At 45.0% G+C, this 22,717-nt stretch overlaps 1 protein-coding gene across 1 annotated transcript in view; it reads right to left on the reverse strand.

Moving 5' to 3' along the window:
- LOC148019705 (xylose isomerase family protein) overlaps window positions 1–22,717 on the reverse strand; it is a 150,754-nt gene that overhangs the window by 101,073 nt on the left and 26,964 nt on the right. The window contains exons 3-4 of the mRNA XM_087699849.1: window positions 4,769–4,843; window positions 4,546–4,675 (exon numbers count right to left, since the gene is read on the reverse strand). Of these exons, the coding sequence (XP_087555975.1) occupies window positions 4,546–4,675; window positions 4,769–4,843 (205 nt within the window). The remainder of the gene's footprint in view (window positions 1–4,545; window positions 4,676–4,768; window positions 4,844–22,717) is intronic.

The raw sequence follows: 22,717 nt of genomic DNA on the forward strand, positions 1-22,717 counted from the left end.
AAGATGTATTTAATGAGTCAAAGCTGCTGAAAAATGTCACATCTAGCGATTTAGACAAAAAGAAAGTAAAATTTCAGCATGATCAACAACTTGGATTGCCATCAGCCACTAAAAATTCAGCTCCATTTGATGTTGGTTTTGATAATCAACGTATCATTATTGAACCAAATGACAATGGGCAGCAAAGGGATGCTGAAAAAAATTACAGCAGCCTGAAAATGTATTATAACAACTTGAAAATGCAGTTCAGTAGCCAAATAATGAGGTCATTGACATTCCTTTGGATATGGATACATTGCCTGATAACACAGATCATTGGGTGAGAAGGTCTACACATGTCAGGAGACCTATACAAAGGTTTCATCTCGTGATTTAGAAGAAGAGTTGTACATGAAATAGTTAGCGGGCTTTGTTATACCAGGGAAGCAGTGTTTGGTGTGTAGGCTTAAGAGAAGCTTGTATGGTTTAAAACATGCTCCTAGGCAGTAGTATAAAAAATTATATACCTTCATGCTCTCACATCGTTTAAAATAAGTAACAGAGATCACTCCTTACATATAAAGAAGGATGATGGTGGAAGCCTTATAATCCTTGTGCCTTATGCAAATGATATGCTTATTGCTGGTAAGCATAAAAGCCAGGTTAATGCACTAAAAAGACACCTGAATTCAGCTTTTTCCATGAAGGACTTGGATGCAGTCGAACACATTTTGGGCATGCGTGTGAAAAGAGATACAGAGCAGCACCTCTTATTTATCTCACAAGAAAAGTACATCAGCAAAGTACTCGATCATTTTCTATGGCAAATGCTAAGCCACTTGGTGTTCCTTTACCACCATATCTTAAGCTTAGCAAAGCAGATTGTCCAAAAGATGATAAGGCACCTAGCTCTATGAAGGGTGTTCCTTATGCTTCAGCTTGCCGATCACTCATGTATGCTATGGTTGCCACTAGACCTGGCATTGCTCATGAAATGGGAGTCACAAGCAGGTTTATGTCAAATCCTGACAAAGCGCATTGGGAGGCAGCGAAACACATCTTTCGGTACCTTAAAGGCACTCAAAGAAAATGTATTTGCTATGGAAAGGGTACGTTAGATCTACAAGGATACTTTGATGCAGCCATGGCAGGTGACTTGGATACTCCCAAGTCTACTAGCGGGTACATATTTACCTTAATTGGTGGGGCCATTTCTTGGTGCTCTAGATTACAAAAAATAGTAGCACTTTCTACCACTGAGGCTGAAGATATTTCAGCCACTGAAGCTTCAAAAAATGCTGTTTGGCTTGGTCGTTTGGTCAAGGATTTTGGGCTGCCCACCAAAACATCTACACTTGGATGTGATCGCCAGAGTGCTACATACCTGGCTAAGAATGCCATGTTTCGTGCGCATACCAAACATATTAATGTGCGGTACCACTTTATCAGACAAGTTCGGGATGATGGTCTAGTCACACTGACTAAGATCAAAACACAAGATATAACTCTACAAATGTTCTCACTAAGAATCTTGCAAAGGCTCAACATGAGCATTGCATTCGACTAGTGGAAGTTGATTAAAGGTTCGCTTGGGACCTTTAAGTGGGAGGTTGTTGGGTGTAAAGGCCCTTTCGCTACTCCCATATATATATATTTACTTGTACATGTGAACACACCCTTGCGGGTGTAAGTGTACCGTACCCTATGTATAAATACATTCTTTAATTCTTTGTATGCACCACATTGGTACACACCCATCTCAAGGCTCCACTCTCACTGCACACTCTCTACTATTGAATACACCTTCTTTGTCTCACACACTACCTAGGCACTTCCGCTCGCCCTTCATACCGGACTATAAAAGGAAGAACCCTCTAAAGCCATCAAAAATCTATCTTTCACCTAGTTAGACTTCTTTCAGCTACCCTTACGCTCTTCACCTGGATCGCCATCTAAGCTTCACAGTGAAAGCACACAGGTGGACAAAGCCATCTTTGTATCAATTCATTTGCAATTAAAGCAGTCTCTGTTTTTCTCATATTTACTGTTTGTTCTCTACTCCTTGCTCAGATTCTCTCAATTGTGCCATGAAATTTCTACAAAGGCTGTGCCTAAATGTGCAAAACCCCCCAATGCGGTGTGTAGCCCTGGTGTGGTGTATGGTAGATAATGCGATGCACTTAATGGAAGCGAAAAGGAAGATGCAATGGAAGATGAGGGAGGAATGGGTGGGAACCCAAATGGATTTGTGATGGATGTTGTTGTCGAAAACATGGTTAGTTTCTTTTGTCCATTAAATACACTAGATAAAGATGCACCTACTCCATATTGACCATGAGAAATAAAATCATTTGAAGGAAAAGGAAAGGTAGGAATACTTATAAGTTCTTCTTTTAGCTTCTTACCTAGTTTTGAGTTCATGAAAAAGTACATGTCTTCCTCATTACTCACAAACCAAAGCTTATTTTGAAGAGTCCCTTCTTGATGAGCATCTCCCAAAGATCCAACAAAAAATATGAAATCAGTTAGCATGGAATCTGAAATAGTAGGGTTCATACCTGGCATTGGAGAAAAGAAGTATTGTGGAAGTGGTGTGTAATCGCAGCCAGGTTCCACTTGCAGATGGCCAGTCTGTAGTGGAGATTCCGAAGGTCCTGTAAGATCATTAGTTCTATGTACCGAATCTAGAGGAGAAAACTCATACTTACCTTCAATCTCATGTTGAGCCGTATGCATAAGAATGAGATCATACTCACTAGCAGAAACCTGATATGGTTTGTGAACTCCATGGTAGTCCAATGATTCCCCGCCCATGTCAGATCAAGCTAGGAGGCTACTCCCGATCATTTCTCTCCATGTTTGGCTATGGAGATTGGAGTGGTGTTGCGAATGTGTTCGATGTCATCTGACCCTTCTATTGTTCCTACTTTCGCAAATAAGCTTTCTGATCAAAAGCGAAGGTTTCTCAAAGAGTACCTAGCTCTAATACCATCTGAAGAAATGCTCTAAATGCAAAAATTACAAAATCAATCGTATGACAAAGCATAGACTAATAAACTTAGAATACAGTTAGGGTTAGGGTTAGGATAACACAGAGACAGTGAACCCAATGAATAATGAATATATAGTACTCATGCAGCAAACACACTATGCAATGAATACTGAACCTCAAACTCTGATAACTTTGGAATCAAGGCAAAGGTTATGAGCTGTAGAGTGTGGCGTACTTCGAATATATCCTAAATCGCAGCAAAGGCAACCTCTGAGTGTCCAACACCAACAAACGCAGGGAAGGCTGGACCTTATGAAAACAGCAATGCAAGAGAGAGAGAGACTAAAAATGCAAGTACCTGAGGAGAGAAAAACTGAGCGACAACTATTAGGTGCAAACGCAGCAAACAAAGGTGAGAGAATGTTAAGGTGGCAGCCAAAAACTGCAAACGCAGCATTCAAAGGAGAGAGAAGATCAGGGCAACAACTGCCAACAGATGAAGATAGCAACAAATTGTCGGCGACAGTGCCCAATTGTAGGCGACAACTCTTGGGACCTAGTGTCAACTGCAAACAGGCATGGAATGCTGGAATCAAGTGCCAGATGGTGGCAGGTGGCTGGTGGAAGTTGTGACCGCGATGTCTTTCGCGAACGGGGTGTGGGCAATAGAGATACGACTCTTGAAACCTACAAAAACGAGATTAAGGGAGAGTGGTGAGCTACATGCCTATTTATAGAAAGTTTGGGGCACCCAAATTAAGGTTTTGCATGGGGGACACAGTAACTTTCTAGGATCACGTTTCTTTTGAAAACAAGAGGTTTTCTTCATTAATTAAGCATATTTTGCGGTTGTTTGCGTCAAGCGAATGCATTTTTAGCTCAAGAAGTGGTGGTTGGTAACCAAGTTCTTTTGACAACCCTGTGGTATGTTACTTCATGTTGGAAATTCAAGCTTGCGTGAGCATGTTATATTGTATAGTACTCCCTATTCTTAATCACCCATATTCAGATTGAAAGAGTGTGGGGCTTCCTCACCCCAATTTTGGTGCCTATTTCCCAATTTTATTTTGATTTTAGTTGCCTTTAAGACTGATAGGATGTTGTCTTACATATTAAGCCCCATTCTTAATTATACAAATCCAAAACAAAGAGAATGGGGATTCCTCACCCCAAATTTAATGCCTCTGTTTCAATTTTTTTTTTTCATTCTAGTTGCCTTTAAAGTAGTTGATCTAACTCTCATGGTATAGTAGGCCATTTGAACCTCTCCTATTAGGCAGCCCTTGCACTAACTAGTCCCATCTAAACAATTCATGGATGCAATTTGGAAGCTCTAGCAACCACAATTATCTAGCAAGTATAAAAGATCAAGTGAAAACTTTCATTTGAAAGCCATAGAATACAAATATCACTCATGAAATATCAACAATTGGTATAACAATATCCTTCCTTAGGTGATATTTTCAACCATTTCAAAAAGTCTTCCTTTTAGTCTTTGTTTGCATAATTTTACCACTATTAGCATGTATTTTCTTGTAAGTACAATACAACAATATATGATACCCAAAACTTACTTCGATTATAAGCTGTTGTAAGAGAATTTGTGCCATCATCCCATGGCCACCGTTTGGTTGCAGAACCAAACATGTCAGCCCCATCACCTCGAAAAGTATGCCAAAAAGCAATGCTAAACCTCAACCAATCCTAAATAGATGCAATTAAGCAATTCTTCTAGTTAGCATAGCATAATGTATAACGAAATTAACATTTTGCAAACATGAATTGTTTGAGCTCGACCTTCATCTTTTTTCCCAGAATTTCCTCTTCCGCATTGTACCACTTATATGACAGTGGATTTCGACTAGAGGGCCCCTAATGGTAAAAAACAAAATTATAACAAGCACACCAATAGCAAACACATGACATTGAAAATACAAGACAAAAAAGTGAGACAAGACTCTAAAAGTGGCACAAATACAAGATCATGGAGCCAAATTCATAGGTCATAAACTTTTGCAAATACTTTTAATATCTAGGAAATCATAGGTAAGAAACTTTTGTAAATACCCTTAGTAACTATGTAATTGACAAGATTACCAACAATGCAATCTTAAACTCTACAAGAATCTATTCTTAAATTTTGACAAGTCACCTCCACTTGTGTGTTTATAAGACTTGCTTGCTTCATCTTCTACAAACATAAAAGCATGATGTAACATGTGATATAAATGTCATGTTTAACCTCTTAAAGAATGCAATTTTGAATTAACTAGTTGACTAATAATTTTCTCCCCTATGCAAATGCCTACGCTACCATGAACAGATACACCCATCAATAATTGCCTACAGGCTACTCATATTCCACAAGCTGCCCAAGTACTAGTCTCTCTATGTGGCTGCCCACAAGATTACCCACCATCTGCCATGACACTGGTCTATTCATGGGTATAACCCTCATGGTTGACCATTGGTGGCATGGCTTCACACGAACTGCCTAATCACATGGCCAAGGCATACCCTACAAGTCACCACCAATGCAGTAGGGCCACCTAGCTTACATCAGGCTGCCTAAAGTGGGCACCATCCGGGTCACAAGGTCCATGCTTGGCCCTTTCAAGGCACTGCCTACCACAATCCTTTAAGGCTTTCCAATTAGAGATACCTGTGAAGGAAACTGCTAGGGTTTGCACTAAGGACACACAGAGTGTACAACCACGACAGAAACACAAAGAGACAAACACAGACACAGAGGGCAAAACTCAAAAACTCAAACCCTAAACGCAAAACTCAAAACTCAAACACAAACAAAAGAAGGGAGAGAGAGAACACAACTCTGAAGTGAATGAATGTTGTAAATGAATGTAAGAGTGTACAATGTGCTCAAGGGCAGAGCAATATCGGAGTGTGACGTCCACCAGCCATCATCCTTGTTTGCAGGTTATACTAGCCCACATACCCTCTGCTACTGTTGGCGCTCAGTTTCCAACCTGCAGCCCACCTCCATCTACTGTCCAGCCATCATCGACTGCAGCCACATTATCTTTAGCCTGTCCATTGCTGTAGGCGACAACTCTCAGCTGCTAGCGATTGCTCTAGGCTGTCCCAGACTAAAAGAGCAAGGTAGAAGTCATCGCCATGCTAGCATCGAGAGAGATGCTGCACGATCCGCCTCAAGAGAGGAAAACGCCATGCTGGAAGAAGACCAAGCACTCCTAGGATGATGAAATCATGAAAGGAACGGTACGCATCCCCACGTCTCTAGCCTAGAGAAAACCAAAGCAATCTGTAAGTTAGCCCTACACTGAAAGACAAAACTCTGCAAAAGAGATGAGAATCTACAAGCACAGAGGCTAGTGGTGAGATGCTCCAAAGCAAAACAAAACAGAAAGAAAATCTAACGCAAAATAAATGCAATGAATGTGTATGTGTGTGAGTAAATGTAGTGGAAGACAAAAAAATGAAAAAACTAAGGATAATGAATCCTATGGGCCAAACTCTAAGAGTGCGAAAAATGAATGCTAGACTAATCTAGGGTATTCGAAAGGACCTAGAGACATGCAAGTCGAAGAAGGTGGCAACCATCACATACGTCTAGAAGCAGGGCTCTGCCAAGGGAACGCCTGACGAGGTGGGGAGGAAGGTGAGATAGATGCATGAAGTGCAACTGGATCAGAACCTGCACACCAATCAACCAATCCCTCAGGGTTAGTGAAAGAGATGGGCTGCTGAGGCTGTACTCAAGCCACATGTCCAACAGCAACAACAACAAGTGCTAAAGAAGCAGATGAAGCAGGAGCGGAGGGCGTAGCCCCACTGGACTGTGCAATCACAGCGGTCTGCTGAGGCTTTTTAGGTGGAAGACCTTGGGCCTTGGAGCAACACTCCTCGTCCACATGGCCTGCTCTCTGGCAATGTGTGCAAAACCGGTTTTTCTTAGGGAGTTGCTGCCAAATAGGTCTAAATTCTTTGGTTCCATCTGAGGAAGAGGAGTCACCCTTTGATTGGCTTGCCTTTGCATCTAGCGAGTTCTTGCCACTAGTGGTTGTTCCTCCCGAAGAAGAGGCAACCAACCCCCTCTGCTCTAAATAAGGCTGTGATGAGGATTTTTTGTGGACTTTTTCATACAACCTCGCGTAACGTAAAAACTGGCACTCAAACTTGTAGAAGGTTAGCAATCTAGGTTGGGAGATGATGTGTTGAATGAAATTGAAGTACTTGTCATGTAACTTATTCAAGAAGAATGTAACCTGATCATCATCTGACTTTGGAGAGCCAGTAGTGGCAAACTCGGCAAGTAACTGCCTATAGTCAGTCAGCTTGACTTTCAGATCATCCCCTTCCTTAATAGAGAACTCTTGAAGCTCAAAGTCAAGATTGATGCGCCGAGTACGATCACAAGCCGCATAGCGGTCGAGAAGGTGACTCCAACACTCCGACACAAGTAGGAAGTGCTGCAACTGAGAGTGAAACTCAAGAAGCAATCCTTGCATCAGCTTAACATTGGCTATGTCATTGCGGGCTCTCCATTGACGGATGTAATCAGGGTGAGCTAGTCGAGGGTCCGGCATAGGCTCTAGACCAATGATGAGGTCCCAAAGACCCTAAGACTCAGGCACTTGTTGCATGAAATTAGGCCAAGTGGTGAAATTTGACCCGTTAAAACATGTCTTATCTGTGAAGGCATCTTGGCCGTTGCAACAGGAGTGGTAGTACTTGGAGATGGATAGTGTGAAAAAGTGTAGTGTGGGCAGGATGGGGGAGTGGAGTACACCATGCATGTAGTGTGCAAGGTGGATCCATAGATAGGGATGGGTTAACTAGGCATGGGCATGGTAGCCACATGAGGAACCCAAGGAGGTGGGACGGGAACACAATGAGCAGAAGATGGGAATCCCTACATAGGTGTAACCCAAGGAGAGTGGGAAGATGCACCATAAGCTGAGGATGGAAACCCCTGCGTATCAATGGTCATAGGAGATGTAAAGCTGGGGATAGTGAGGGGGATGCCCATCACAGTCGTCCCAGGAGTTATGGGTGTGCTCATGTGCTGAAAGGTGAGAGGCACTGTGTTAAAGGGGGGCATTCCCCCTAACGAAGTACCATGGTGCAAAGAGGTAGAGAATGGGGTGGAGAAGGAAAAGATACTAGGAGCGGAGATGGAAGATCCAACCCCTAAGGTGTGTGATGCAAATGTAGAGTGTAATCCAAGGTTTTGGAAAGATGATGAGAGGTGTGATATAGAAGAGGGTGGGATGGGAGGGAAGTGAGAAGTGTGCGTGATATGCTCAAATGAAACAGAAGCTGTAGATGTACCTGAATTCAATCTACTTCGTGAACCCCCTCTATTGAAGTTCACATACGCAAAGCCATCCAAATCCTGTACCTCAAAAGAAGAAATAGACAAGGGTTTTGATTCATGCAACACAAAAGAATTATACAAAGCTGACATTGGACTTGGCTGAGATGATGAAGATGGATCGCCAAACGTTCCGAATGTTGTATGTCCTCCATGATCGGAGAGGTGGCCAGCCTCACCAACCGGTCCAGATGTGGTAGAAAAACTGGTAGGAAGGGTGTAAACATCACCATACTTGTTGCAATAGTACTCCTCGAAGTCCTCCTCTGTCATGTTGGTGAAATCCAGTAAAGGTGGAGTGTCGTCCTCCTCACCGAGTCCATAATGCCATCTCAGGGCCTCCAATGATGGAGAAGCCTAATAAGACATCATAGGAACTGGAGAAGAAGTGGTCTGGGACATTGTGATTCAGTTACGAGTCGTATTGAGTGCCTCGCACCAAGACAAGCTCTCCACAATATCCGCAGGATACTCTTTACAAGAGCACCGGCTCTGATATCATGTAAAGGAAACTGCTAGGATTTGCACTGAGGACACACAGAGTGTACGACCATAACAGAAACACAAAGAGACAGACACAGACACAGAGGACAAAACTCAAAAACTTAAACCCTAAACACAAAACTCAAAACTCAAACACAAACAGAAGAAGGGAGAGAGAGAACACAACTCTCAAGTGAATGAATGTTATAAATGAATGTAAGAGTGTACAGTGTGCTCAAGGGCAGAGCAATGTCGGAGTGTGATGTCCACCAAAAATGGATCCCAAGTCTATGACCACCAGTCAAAGTGTAGGAGTGCTGAATAGTGAATGGCAGCACGCTGGTCACCAAAACGCAGCAGTCTGGAGGCTGGAAACTGGTAAATGTAGCAGTGTACCACCAATCAGAGGCTGGAAACTGTGCGCAGTCTGCTATAAACAGCAGGCTGAAACAGTTTTTGAGAGTGTCAGGGCTTGCAATGCTGAAAACACAGGCTGGCTGACCCTGAAGATGATGGACAGCAGGCTGAACAGCAGTCTGGGACAGTTTGGAGCAATCGCCAGCAGCGGAGCGCTGTCGCCTACAGCAATGGACAGGCTGAAGATAATGTGGCTGCAGTCGATGATGGCTGGACAGCAGATGGAGGCGGGCTGCAGGCTGGAAACTAGGCGCCAACAGCAGCAGAGGGCGTGTGGGCTGGTGTAACCTGCAAACAAGGATGATGGCTGAATGGGGGCAACCTGTCTATTTATAGATGTGGAAGGGCACCCCAAAAATTAGGGTTTCCACTAAACTCTCTCGAACCGCTCCACGTTTTAGGGTTTTACTCTAAAAGAGCATTTTTAGTGTGTTTTGGGGCTCTTTAAGAGGCTAATCAGCAAGTAATGCATATTTTAGCTCAACAATACCTTGCCACATGTTCCTCCTACAAAGTGCAAGCAGTTTTGTTTGCTATGAGCTAGGGTCTATTGCCATTCAAGGGTCCCTAAGATGCCGCACACACAGGTCACTTGGGTAGAAGATGCTGTCCTAGAGATGTGATTGCCAAGGATCGTGCTTGCATGGCAAATTTCAAGCCCACCCCTATTTGCCCTTTTAAGACTCTAATGCCTGCCCCCTTGCCTAAGTTCCTAACTAAAAGCTGCACCAAAAGGATCCTCATCTGGTCCATTCCCCATCAAGGCTCCCAAGACAAGGTCACTACCATCATGCAAGCTTCAAGTTCCCAATCACTAATAGCAATTTTGAGTTTGTTGGCATGTGTTAGCACACATGTTCTTCTTTGTCTTCTTTTGTGTTAATCTTCTAGTTGAGAAACTTGCTAAGTCTGGTGAGAACATTCGGAGCTCTAACACACTCTATGTCTATCAGTCCTTTGTGATCGTAGCATTCATCATACACATACCAAGTGGAGATTTCTCAGATATGGCCATGGCTGCCTCTAATCTTTCTAAGCTTGTCCAAGAGTCCCATCGTCTCTCTTCTCCGTATTCAGTAGTGTTGGGTGGGATACTTTAGTAATGGTGACACCGTATGTATTAGCATTATGCTGCCTCGGTAGGACAGTTCTATCGGCCCATGTGCGAAGTAATTGCATGATTAATTGAGAGAGAATGAAAGACGATGCAAGAATTAATCGATGCCGATAACTCAATCACAAAATGAGTGGCAATGAATTAACGAATGAGAGTGAATACAATGCTTAGGGCAATCACAATGAATAATGTTGGGATTAATGATGTCCAAATTGCATTACAACATCACTTCCAGAAGCCACTTGGTGTCATTTATGTTAGTGTTCTTCATAAACCCTTTGATCCCCAATTTTTCACCACCATCAAAGAGGGGGATACTTCCATCACCAACAGGCTATTCAGTTTCCCAATCAAGCATCATCATCAACAGCCCTTTTATGAATTACTAGCAATAAGTAGTGAAGAGTGTCTTCACACACTTCAAGGACACAAAGGATTTAAACCTTTTCTTCAAGGTTGTTTCTCCACTTATGCATGGATTCATGGATCGAGATTGGATTGATTATTCAGAAGAAGACATTTTGGCAGGTCTTTTGATGATGGCTATTCCTCCACAAAGTTTCGAGCTCTTTGGCTATCTTTACATGTGATACCTTTTAAAAACATAATTTTTCATTCATTGTATTGTAATAGGTTGTTATGTCCACCAAGATGAACATATGAAACTATTACCACATGTATTATCTCTTCTAGGATTTTATTTTAGTTCCTAGACTAGTCCACCCATTCCATGGAGGGTGATTTGTAGATCATCTCATGGGCTACACATTGATGTCCTCCTAGGCATATCTTGGGCTCCCTAGGCATTTAAACTGTTATTGAACATACCCTATTGCCCCTAGCATCTTAAACACTAAGTGACACTGAAGTTAAGAGTTTTTGTCACAAGGACATGCAATTTTTATGCTTTGCTTACCATTTGATTAAGTGTTAATCAAACGTAAAAATGTGACTTGCGCATGTGAGGAGTAGGTTCATTATTTCACAATATGAGACCTAGGATCCCAAGATATCAATTGGTGCCAAAGGCAAAAGTTGTAACAAGTTGTAATTGATAGGTCCTAGGCAGTATCTGATGTCAAAATTTTGCTTAGATCACTTAATTAGCCATAAGTACCAATGATGACATTGGGGATTGGGCAAGAATTAATTATTTAATGTTAATCCAAGGGCTAATGGCTACTCAGGAGTACTTGTGTGATAAATTGGCCTAGCCAATTTAATTGTTAGGTGGTCAGATTATGTTTTTTAGCATGAAATCATTATTAAATTAATTTTCATTAATTTGATTAGGAAGGCTGCCAATTGGCAAAACTTGACAATGCAAGTGGGTAGAGTCTCGCTAGAGGCCAAGAGAGAGGGAGAAGAGTCGTTCTGGAGGTGGAACAAGAGAAGGAAGGGCTGTTGCAGACATTGGTAGCCAACTAGAGTGGACTCCAGTCAGCCACTGCAACCCAAAGAGCAAAGGTGACAATAGCCAACAAAGGGCAACTGCATTTCTTGGCCTTCTTGGTAGTGGGCAACAACCTCAAGGACTATTAGGACAGGACAGCAGCTGAATACCTCCAATTCTTCATGATAGAATTCAGAATTTTCTCTCTCTACAGCATTCTCTCTCATCCTCCAACCATTTCTCATCTTCCCTCAAACAATTCCAAAAATTCCAATCTTTAGAGGGGGAGATTTTGAAGAATATCTGCGGTCAACCCTAATTTACAGCAAAAAAATAGGGTTTGACAAACACCTCGCAAGTGTGCTTAGATTTGTAAGGCCTAGAGACTTGAATTTCGGTCATTGAAATTTGGAAATTTTCAAGAGATTCAAGAGGCTATTAGACAACAGTGATTTGGGGCTGAATTTGTCACCCAAGGAGTATAGTGAAGCCCGATTCCCCACGCAAACCAATGGGCGAATTGGTTTGAAGGGTTGCTAGCCATTTGTGACAGCAAGGGGCAATTAGAGAGTGAATGAGATTTAGGAAATCTTAGTGTATTCCATCCAAATTGCAATACAAGATAAAGTAATACTGCAAGGAGCACCAATTTTGGGGCCAACAGGTTATCCATTGTCCAAGACTAGGTGGTAAATTTTGTATTTTCAGTTTGTGTGAATATAATGCTTGCTGTAATTAGTGCACTTAATCAGGTTATTACCACCGTGTCCAAGGAGGAAGGCTGGTTTCATGGTTCCATTGCCGGGATACCATCGACTCTCTTGATTTGGTGGGCCCAAAGCACATAATTGGAGGTAAGAAGCTTTGCTCTAGTGCTGAAATTGTGTTCATATGAGTAATTACAACAAGGATATCTTCTTACAATGAGATGGGATCAAGCATCGATGATGCATCTCAATCTAAAAATGCACATAATGAAGGGGAAAATGCAATGCCTAATCTTGGTGTTATGTCCCTAGACATCCGGATGGGTGCTAGTAGCATTGGTCATGGTGGTTACAAAGTGACTTAGAGCAAATGCACTAAGGACACTTCAGGGCTAGGGCAACTAAGTCCTATAAATAGGACTCAATACCCTATTATACACATTCATCGTGTGATCACCACTCTTGGACTCTTGGCCCATTGTATCTGTACACCAAGATGGTGTGGGCTGGTGGTATGGAACACTAACCCTTGGGATGAGGTCATGAACCAGGGTGCTGCTAGCTCCCATGCTCGAGGGTGGGCCTATTTGGCTCTATGCCTAGGAGGTGAGTCTTATGTCCATTCCCTTTTATGGTGAGTTTGGCTTGCGTCGTATCTTGTATGCAAGTTGGATCCTAGGGGGATATTTCATTGGTATCAAAGCGCCAACCTGCTACAATTGGACATGAGATCCAATAACATGCACAAAACTACTTTTGCTCACGGAACCGTTATGGTTCTCACCTAATGGGTACGCCTTTATCTCATTAAGGATGGTATGGGACATTGTTGGCAGTGTTGAGCTAAAAATGCATTAGCTTTCCTTAAACAACCCCAAAACTTGTAACGTGTCCACTTGTCCACTTGTGGGACACATCTTAGCAGCCCATCGAGAGGGGAGTCTAGAAAGCGCCACCTGGCACTCGCAAGGAATGTCATAGGGTTTGCGATCTAGGTTTTCCCGAGTCTGCCCCGAAGCGGAAGTATCCGGCCGTTCCCACGTAGGACCAACCTGAAGTCAGGGTTTCTTTCCTATCAGCCAAGTCTCTAGAAAGTAGCTAGCGTCGAGCTCCAGATGAACCACTTTGCGTAGGAACAATAGAGTCGAAGCGGATTTATGCTGCACTTGGTTCATGGAGAATGGGAAACGAGAGGGATGAGAAGCTCAACCTCTCTGCCCATAAGGCATAGTCCCATTCCGCTCCCCTAACACAGCATAAATCGAGATTCTAACTCTACTGACTCTAGGTCTTCACAGTTTCGTTATTACGTCTTTTGAGAAAAGTTCCCAGCTAACCGGGACCACCCTTCCGTAGGACGGACCCAAGTCACGTCCACCGTTTCCTCAATAGCTTTAGTTGTCTAATTAGGTCCTACCACATTTATGTGCGACATTTAAAATTAGCTTCATTAATTAAGCCTTTTAGGACACAGAGTTCGTTCACGTAATTTACAACACATACACAAAAACAAAACAAGCAATCCTTTTATCAAACAAGTTCCTTAACTTATCTTTAAGTTAATCTTTATCTCATGCCCATACATGAGAATTATGTATCCCTTCTGTCCAACAGAAGTGCCCGGTCCAAATCTCATGGCATCGAAATTTCCATCCTTTATCTAGAATAGAATCTTCCAACGTCCCAGATGTTGGGCTCACGGGATCTCCAACTCCATTCTGGACAGGCAAGGGGTGTCCAAAGCTCCACCTAACCCACAAGCGGTCTAGGAGTGAGATGCCATTTCCGTAGTTGACATTTTCACCACTCGACCATCGGCCTGTGAATCGAGCAGTGCCCTCTCGGGATAATCCGCGATGTGATCTTGGAGATGATCCACGCGTGCAAAATATCCTTCCTTAATTAATCCAATTAAAATTTAAGCACAATCGAAGCAATCAGCCCTAATATCATATTCTAGAAAAACATTCCTTTATTCCCATGGCAACTTGTCATTACAGACCCCTGCCATGCATTTGCCATCAACACAAGCCTTGGAATATTTATCCAAATCACAATGCAACAATCCCTTGATTGAAAGAAAAACATTTAGGGTGTTGTTCAATCAACCAACAAAACTAATTGTATTTTTCCCAAACAATACAATAATAGATGCAACAATAATTCCATCGCATATTTGCTCTCCCCCTTGGGGCCAAAGAGTAGAATTTACTTAATATTCCCTCCTTTAGCCTAAGGCATATGCTAAAGGTTCCAATATTATACATGACGTAAGTCCTATCATTCCAATGCAAATTAATCAATCTAGTAAGAGCATTTATGCCTCTTCTCTAAGTGACAATTATCTTTTAGCATTTCCCTACTATGCAACATTTTTTCTTGGCTTTATCTTCCTTTCTCCTAAGGCAAGGAGTTGCATGTCATCGATGTAAAGTTTACATAATCTCTCCCATGTATATACCGTGTATATGTATTTGTAAACTTTAAACAATATTATCCTCAGTAAAGATTAATCAAAGACTCATCGATGCTCAATACTTTAGTGTCCCATATGTTGCTTATGCTATGCATAGATTCATCACATAGCAACTAGGTACAATTTAACTCCCTTTGATACAAGCACTTCACAAACTTCATCTTTGAATATTTGAGATGTGATTTATCCTTTTCAATTACATTTTCTAGCACCACAAGGTACGGAGCCTAATGCATCTCTTGCGAGCATTAAAACAAGCATCTATCAATTTGAAAATACATTACTTATGACCGGTACCGCAATTGGATTGATAGTGATGCCTTCACCCAAAGCTCTGTTGCTGGTTGTAGGATTATCATCCGCATGCGACATTCTTTGCTTGGAGGCCATCGTCCGCAAGTAGACTCAAGAGATTAAGAAGGGAGAATAGATTCGAGATGGGAGAGCGAAAGAGAAGATGATTAAATCGAGGATCGAGATAGAGGAAAATTGTGCAGCCTCTCAAGGTAACTCCTCTCTTTTTTTTTTTTCGTAAAAGGTAATTATATTAATTACGAAAAAAATACAAGATTACTGGATTACAAGATACATGATGACACAAAGCCATCATGTGAAGAGGTTTTCTCTTTCTCTCTCTCTCTCTTTTTTTCTGATTACAAGATACACGAGGGCCCTAGGCCAACGTGTGGGGAAGCCCCCGTAGTAATGCACTGAAAAAGTTACACCAATCATAGCAACGACCCAGAGGCAATTGCCATATGCCACGGATGCAAATCCTCACGAGGGAGCAAGTCGGAGTGTCGGATGATATCCAGCTGCCAATGCAAGAGCCCTTTAAGCCTGGCAATATGTCGGGGTACATTAGAGGCCGAATCAAAGAGAAAAGCGTTGCGCGTGGTCCAAATGTGCCAGCATCCCCAATATCTGAAAAAGTGAAATAAGATCTTCTCATGCAACTGTGGCGGGGCGGAATACATCGGGCGCACAAAAACCCAATCGAAAGGAGTTAGCGAGGATCCCACCACCGCGCGCCAAATGTGCGACAAGAGTGACCAGATATTCTTGGCGAGCGGGCAAGAGAGAAAACGATGTCGGGCCGATTCCGCCGGTGTGGTACAGAAGAAACAATTGCCATTCGAGATGCGACGCTTGGCAAGGGCCGAGGCCAGAGGAAGACCACCAATCATTACCCGCCAAAGAAAAACCTTGCATTTGAAAGGTGTCTTATTGTGCCAGCCTTCCATCAGCGTTTTGTGCCACCATGACAGCGATTGCTGCAGTCCCCAAACAGTGTTAGCTTTCTCTCCCAGCCATTGGTGATCTTGAACAAGAAGATGATACACCTCATTAGTGGAGGCCTTTTCCAGACTCAGGCGGCCTGCAAGATCCCAGTCCTGCCAAGGGCGATCCACCGTCAAGGCAGGAAAGGGTTGCCGACCCTGAAGCTTCGACGAAAGCTGCTCCCACAAATCACGGTATCCACGCGGGATCTTAAAGAGTCGGCGAGCAGTCCGAAATGAGACGAGGACATTGCGAGTAGCAAGGGTAGCATCCGCAACCGACATCACACCTAAACGGGCCATGCGATTAAATCTTGGTCTGAGTTGATGTTTATCTTCCCATGAAAGGAGTCTCGACACTGCCAACAATTCCAGCTGAAAGGAGTTAGTCTGCAAGCGGTCCCCCACTGGGTGCCAGCGGGCCTTTTGGAGCACCACTTTCCAAGAGGCGACCAAGTGCAGTAACAAAGAGGAAGAGGGACTGGAAACACGAGAGTCAGCATTAAGGACATGCCACCAGGAGGCCCGAAGCCGTGTGTTGCCATGGCGGAGCCCGCTGTCCTCAAGAAAATAACAGGCTATGATGGACCAAGGGTGGTGATCCACACACATGGCACGAAAAAGGGACCAACGGAGAGCTAACATATGAGTGTGTGCATCCAAAATCGCTCCGCCACCCATGCGCTTAGGGGTACATGCGTGTGACCAAGAAATCCAGGAAATACCGGCCTGCAGTGAGTCCTTCTTCCAAAGCATGAAACGGATGGGCTGAGTGAGGGCCTTCAAAGTAGTAGGAGTCCATGGCAACAATGGCAGGAAATACGTTAGCATTGGAAGCATGATTGTCTGGGCCACTTTGAGGCGGACATGGAATGGCCACGCTTGCGACTTCCAATACATAAACTTTGCTGCCAATTTTTGTGAAATCCACTCCAGCAGGGCTTTTGGTCGTACATCCACCCCCAATGGGTATCCAAGATGCCTGACAATGGAGCCACGGGAAACCACCCGGCCTTGCCAGCCTAAGGACTGCAAATCAGGCTCCGTACAACTGAGAAGGGCTGACTTAAGGGCATTGATGCGAAGCCCAGAGGCCTGACCAAAGAGTGTCCAAACATCTAATGCCCTTCGAATGTTGTCCCTGTCCGCCTGCAAAATCATAAAGGTGTCATCCGCCAAAGATTGGCTAACGAAGTGCTGACCCAACGGAAGAGACAGACCGGCCAGCTGGGCAGAGGCTGCCATGGAGGATAACATTGAAAGGACCGGGTGAGTCGCCAGGGCAAAGAAGAGAGGGCTCAAAGGACAACCCTGTCGGACCGAGCGTGCAAGGACAAATGGCTCTGTAACTCCACCATTAAGCATAACTCTGGAGGAAGCCTCAGCACTAATGGTGTAGATCAATCGGGACATTCGGGTACCAAAGCCCATAGCCGACATGAGGTCTGCAATGAAAGACCAGTCCACATAATCAAATGCCTTTTCCAAGTCCAATTGGATCAATACCACTTCCTGACCGGAGTGCCGCGCATAGTCAATGGCCATTTGCACATTTAAGATATTATGCAAAATGTTGCGGCCCTTAATGAAACCATATTGGAGAGGATGCACAATAGCTGGAAGGTGCTTGTGGAGCCGATTCACCAGCACTTTGGAGTAGATTTTATACATGGAGCCCATCAAAGAGATTGGTCGCCAGTGTTGCAACTTTGACGGCGAAGGGACCTTTGGAATTAGTTTGATAAGGCCTTCTTTCCATGAGGAGGGCATGACCCCCGTTTCCCACACCTGCTGAAACATGGCCACCAATGGCTTTGCCAACTGCGTGGCCGAGGTTTGAAAGAATTCATTAGTGAGACCATCCCAGCCAGGGCTTTTATCATTTGGCAGGTGCAACAAAACATCCATAACCTCGTCCTCGCAAATATCCGTCTCCAAAGCGGCTTGCATATCAACTGGAACCTGCTGGCGGACCAGATGATAGAAGACCGCACGGGCATGCGTAACTTGGCTAGAAGGCGAGGAAGAGGAACCAAGAAGATCCATAAAATAGTTTCTGCACATAGTGACAATGGTCTGCGGATCCGTGACCATGCGACCTTCCGAATCCTGGAGTCTGGTCATATTTTCGCGGGGCGGAGATGCATGCAAGGCGCGAAAGAACTTATGAGACTGGCAGGTGCTATCTTGCATTGTGTCCATCAAGTTGTGCAGCTTGGCCTGTTGATAAGATTTCAGCTGAAACACTTGAATGAGATGGGCCAACCGCCTCTCCAGAGACAGCAGAAAATCATCATCAGGGGAATCCAGGAGCAAGGAACGGACCAAGGCCAGTAAGTCTTCTGCTGCATGTCGACGTCGGCGGCAAAGCGAGGCATGATGGATCCCATACTGGCGAGCAACCCGCTGCACATTAGAGAGCAGCCGTGCAAATGAAGGCCAGCCCTCAGAGGCAAAGTCCAATAAGAACCTCTCAATCAACTGCTGCATATAGCCCTGGAAAACTGAATGCTGCAGATAAGAGGAGTTGAAACGTAAAGGGAGCCTATCCAGGAATTGCAGAAAAGGTGCAATAGAGTGTGCCCGCATCTCAAGCTGGAGGGGGAAATGGTCCGACAACGCATATTGTCGCAAGACCTTCATTTCCAGCATGTCGGGAAGAAAGTCATCGCCCTGCATGATATACATTCTGTCCAGCCGCGACCAGGTAGTTGCATATTGTGCGGAATGAAAAGTAAACCCTGAAAAAGAAGGGTGAAGCCACGACCAAAGATCTTGCTTGAGCACGTGCAAAGCAAAAGAACTCCACACCCGGCTTTCCGGCGTATCCATTACCGAATGCCCTGAAGTGGACTGAGAAGAGTCGACACACATATTGAAATCTCCCATCAAGAATCCCCTTCGGCCGAGTGACATGGAGCCCTGCAAAGTGGACCAAAGATTCCGCCGGGATGCGGGATCATTCGGAGCATAGAGGCCCAACAGCCATAAAATCTCGCCTTCAAATAAGACTTCGATCACCAGAAAGCGGCCCTGCACATCATTTTTAACAAGGACAGGCTGATATTTCTCATGGACAATCATCAGCACGCCCGAATAGTGCGTAGCATGGGTCCCTGCATAAAACAGGCGGAATCCATGACAATCCATCACTTTTCCTGCTTCACCGTGACTTTTGTGCTCAACTGCACACAATACATCCCACTGGTTCTCATGCAAGACGGTCCACATGGCATGTTGCTTATGGCGAGAGCAAATGCCTCACACATTCCACGTGGCTATCTTCATGTATCCTCAAAGAAGGAAGTCAGGAACGAGGCACCTGCTGCCTCGATTTCACCTTTTCCGCGAGAGCATCCAGGACACCCTCATCCAGAAAATCAGCCAATACTGCAAAAGAATTTTGGCGACCTGCGTTGGAGGTAGAAGGGCAATCCACTGCCTTGGGAGAGGGGCGGGGATAACGCCGATCCCAGGGTGTAATAACATTTCCTTTGGCATCGAACGCCAGCTTGGCAGGTGGGCCTCTGGGGCCGTCGGTATAGGCTCTCCTTGGAGACTGATTGCGGGGGCCCGACGGGGCCCTAGGACGCGGAGCCTGGGGTAAAGTGGCCATTTCTTTCCGGCGCGTATACGTGCGCACGGAATCCTGGGAAGCAGAAGGCCCAGGATCCGCCAGGCCTGTATCCAACTTTTTGCCTTTTTGAGGACGTGCCTCAATCCAGTCAGTACGACGGGAATCCACACTTCGGACCTGTTGTTTGCCTTTGTCCATGACATGAGGAGACTGAAGGGCTTCCTGGGACGTGGCATCAAGCACCATGTCGTCCTTGGGCAGCACAACCTGCGCATCCTCCGAAGACGATTGCTTTTCAGGGCATTCGGCCATGAAATGCCCCAGTTTACCACATGAAAAGCAGTGGCCCGCAAAGTTGCCCCATTTTAAGCGAAAATACAAAGGATGCATGCCCGAACAATTGAGGCGAAGCCACGCAGGCCTTTTCCTGGCCGTGTCCCATAGCATGCATAAACGGTTGCGGTTCATCGCCCTGAGGCTTGGGGGAACCAGCACTGTTCCCACAACTGCCATCGCATCCTTCAACATGGGCCAATAGACCGCCGGACAGTTTTCCACCTCTACCCACACCGGGCATTCGCGTTGAAGCAGACGCTGGAAGTCGGCCATGGGGCGCCATGGCACAACATGAACCAGGCGGCGATCAAAGAATAGCGGCAACTTGGACAGGAGCTCAGCGCGATGCGTTTCCGATTTCAGCAGGACCTCATAAAACCCGCGAGGTCCAAGGAAAATCTCCTCAACCGACTCCCCTTGCAATAGATGGTGCAGCCACTGGCGAATATGCGAAAGCATTGGGATCCTGCCAGTGAAGAAAAGAATAACTGCACGGTCATAGAACACGGAGAAGGATCGCAAGACTGATTTGGGGTCCACCGTGGCTTCCAGCACATCATCCGTTCCCGCAACAGAAAAAGATTCGGTATTATGCTGGACATAATCGCCAAGCAGAGTATTGGCGAAGTCCAGCAAATGCTCCCAGTCGATTTCCTGCGAATCCACCGGATCAGAGGCCACTTGCGCATAGGAGCGTTCCGGAGGACTCATGAGCTCATCAGGCGTAGGCTTGGAGCGTTTGCCGGCAGGCGGCTGTTCAGAACTCGGCGGCAACTCCTCTGTGCATGGCACCATATCTTCCGGCTCCTCTGCATCGGAATCAGGGCCAAGGGCTGCAACCGTCCGATCAAGAAAATCCAAATCCAGGCCAGCCATACTGCTGTCTTCACACAGAGGACGAACTCTCTCTCTGCTGAACCGTCAGCCACAGACTTGCTGCGAAGCAGGGGCGACAGGAGATCAGGCACGCAGCCGAGGGCGACGGAGCCTGCAGACTAGGACGACGGGGCTCAGGCGGCGGGGCCTGCTGACGAGGGCGGAGGGCCTGCAGACGAGGGCGGGGCCAGCAGACGCAGGCGGAGGGCCTACAGACGAGGGCGGGGCCTGCTGACGAGGGCGGAGGGCTTGCTGACGAGGGCGGGGCCTGCAGACGCAGGCGGCGGACCTGCAGACGATGGCGGACGGGCACAGAGCCTGCTGACGAGGGCGGAGGGCCTGCTGACGAGGGCGGGGCCTGCAGACGCAGGCGGCGGACCTGCAGACAATGGCGGCGGACCTGCAGACGATGGCGGACGGGCGCAGAGCCTGCGTGCAGAAGCGGGGCCAGGTAACTCCTCTCTCTCTCTCTCTCTCTCTCTCTCTCTCTCTCTCACAATCTCTTGGAGGGGTATATTCTCTCTCTCCCTCTCTCTTGCAGCCTTTCAAAGTCTCCTTATGCTCCCTTGTGCCTCCCCATGCCTCATATTTATAATGAATTAGAGAGGAGGGGATAAGTCTGAGAACAAGAGTGGAGGGGCTCTTAGAAGACTCAGTGATCTGATGCTCAGATTATAAATCTGATGGTTGCATTGGCTCCAAAAGGGGGATAAAACTCCAAGACACTTACTTGGAAAGCTCTTACTTCACTCCTTCTTCTTTTCTCTGTTCAAAGTGTTGTCTACTGCCTGTAGACTATGATCGCGGCGCGCGCGATTTCACAAATCACTTTTCTTTATTTTTCTTTTTATAAATTCTTCAAAACTAACTAAAACATCACTTGTCTTTTCTTTTAAATGACTTTTAGTTCTATCTTTTTAGGATAATATCTAAAATATAATAGTTTTTTTTCCCCCCCCCCAAGAATCTAATATTTTTGGACCATTCAAACTATACACATTAATACTAGTGATTAATATGGCTCATAAGTCCCGTTCACATTATACTTTTCATGAAGGATGGCTACGGTCCTTATCAATCCGAGAAAAATGTCAGATTTATGACTCGATTTTTTGTAAGTATATTTTTGATTGAATGAAAATTATTAGCTATTAATGCTAGTCAGTTTTTACCTTAGTTAGTCTTTAGTTAGTAATCTTACTAACTTATTAATTGACTAACTAACTTTCGAACTAACCAACTAACTTTTATTGCGTGGAAATATTACAAAACTTGCTTAATTCATAAAGAAACATTGTTTATTTAAAAGAAACGCAATCCTAGAGAGTTTCTGTGTCCCATAAGTACAAACCCACTTGGGAGGGCCCAAACTTTCTATAAATACATATGTTGCCCTCCATTTAACTTACAATCTTGTTTTTGCAGATTTCAGGTGTTTCACACACCCCGTTCGCAGAGTACATCTCAACCGAAGCTGTCTATTGTTGTCTACATCAGTTGACGCCTGATTTCCGGCCCTCTTCTCGCAATTTGGAGCTGATTCCAATCAGGCGATTATTGTTCCTGCGCAGACCTGCTGTCGTACAGCCTGCCACGTCATCACAGCCCTGCATTTGCTTCCTACAGGCTGTCATCCAGCTGCTACAGCTATTGTTTGGTAGTTTTCTCTCTCCTCCAGCTGTCACCCAGCTTCTGCAGGCTTGGCAGCTTTTTCTCCTATAGGCTGTG

Source organism: Lygodium microphyllum, chromosome 19, assembly GCF_053477565.2.
Source record: "Lygodium microphyllum isolate KBCC chromosome 19, Lygodium_microphyllum_v1.1.10, whole genome shotgun sequence".
In the NCBI taxonomy this organism is placed as follows: Eukaryota; Viridiplantae; Streptophyta; class Polypodiopsida; order Schizaeales; family Lygodiaceae; genus Lygodium; species Lygodium microphyllum.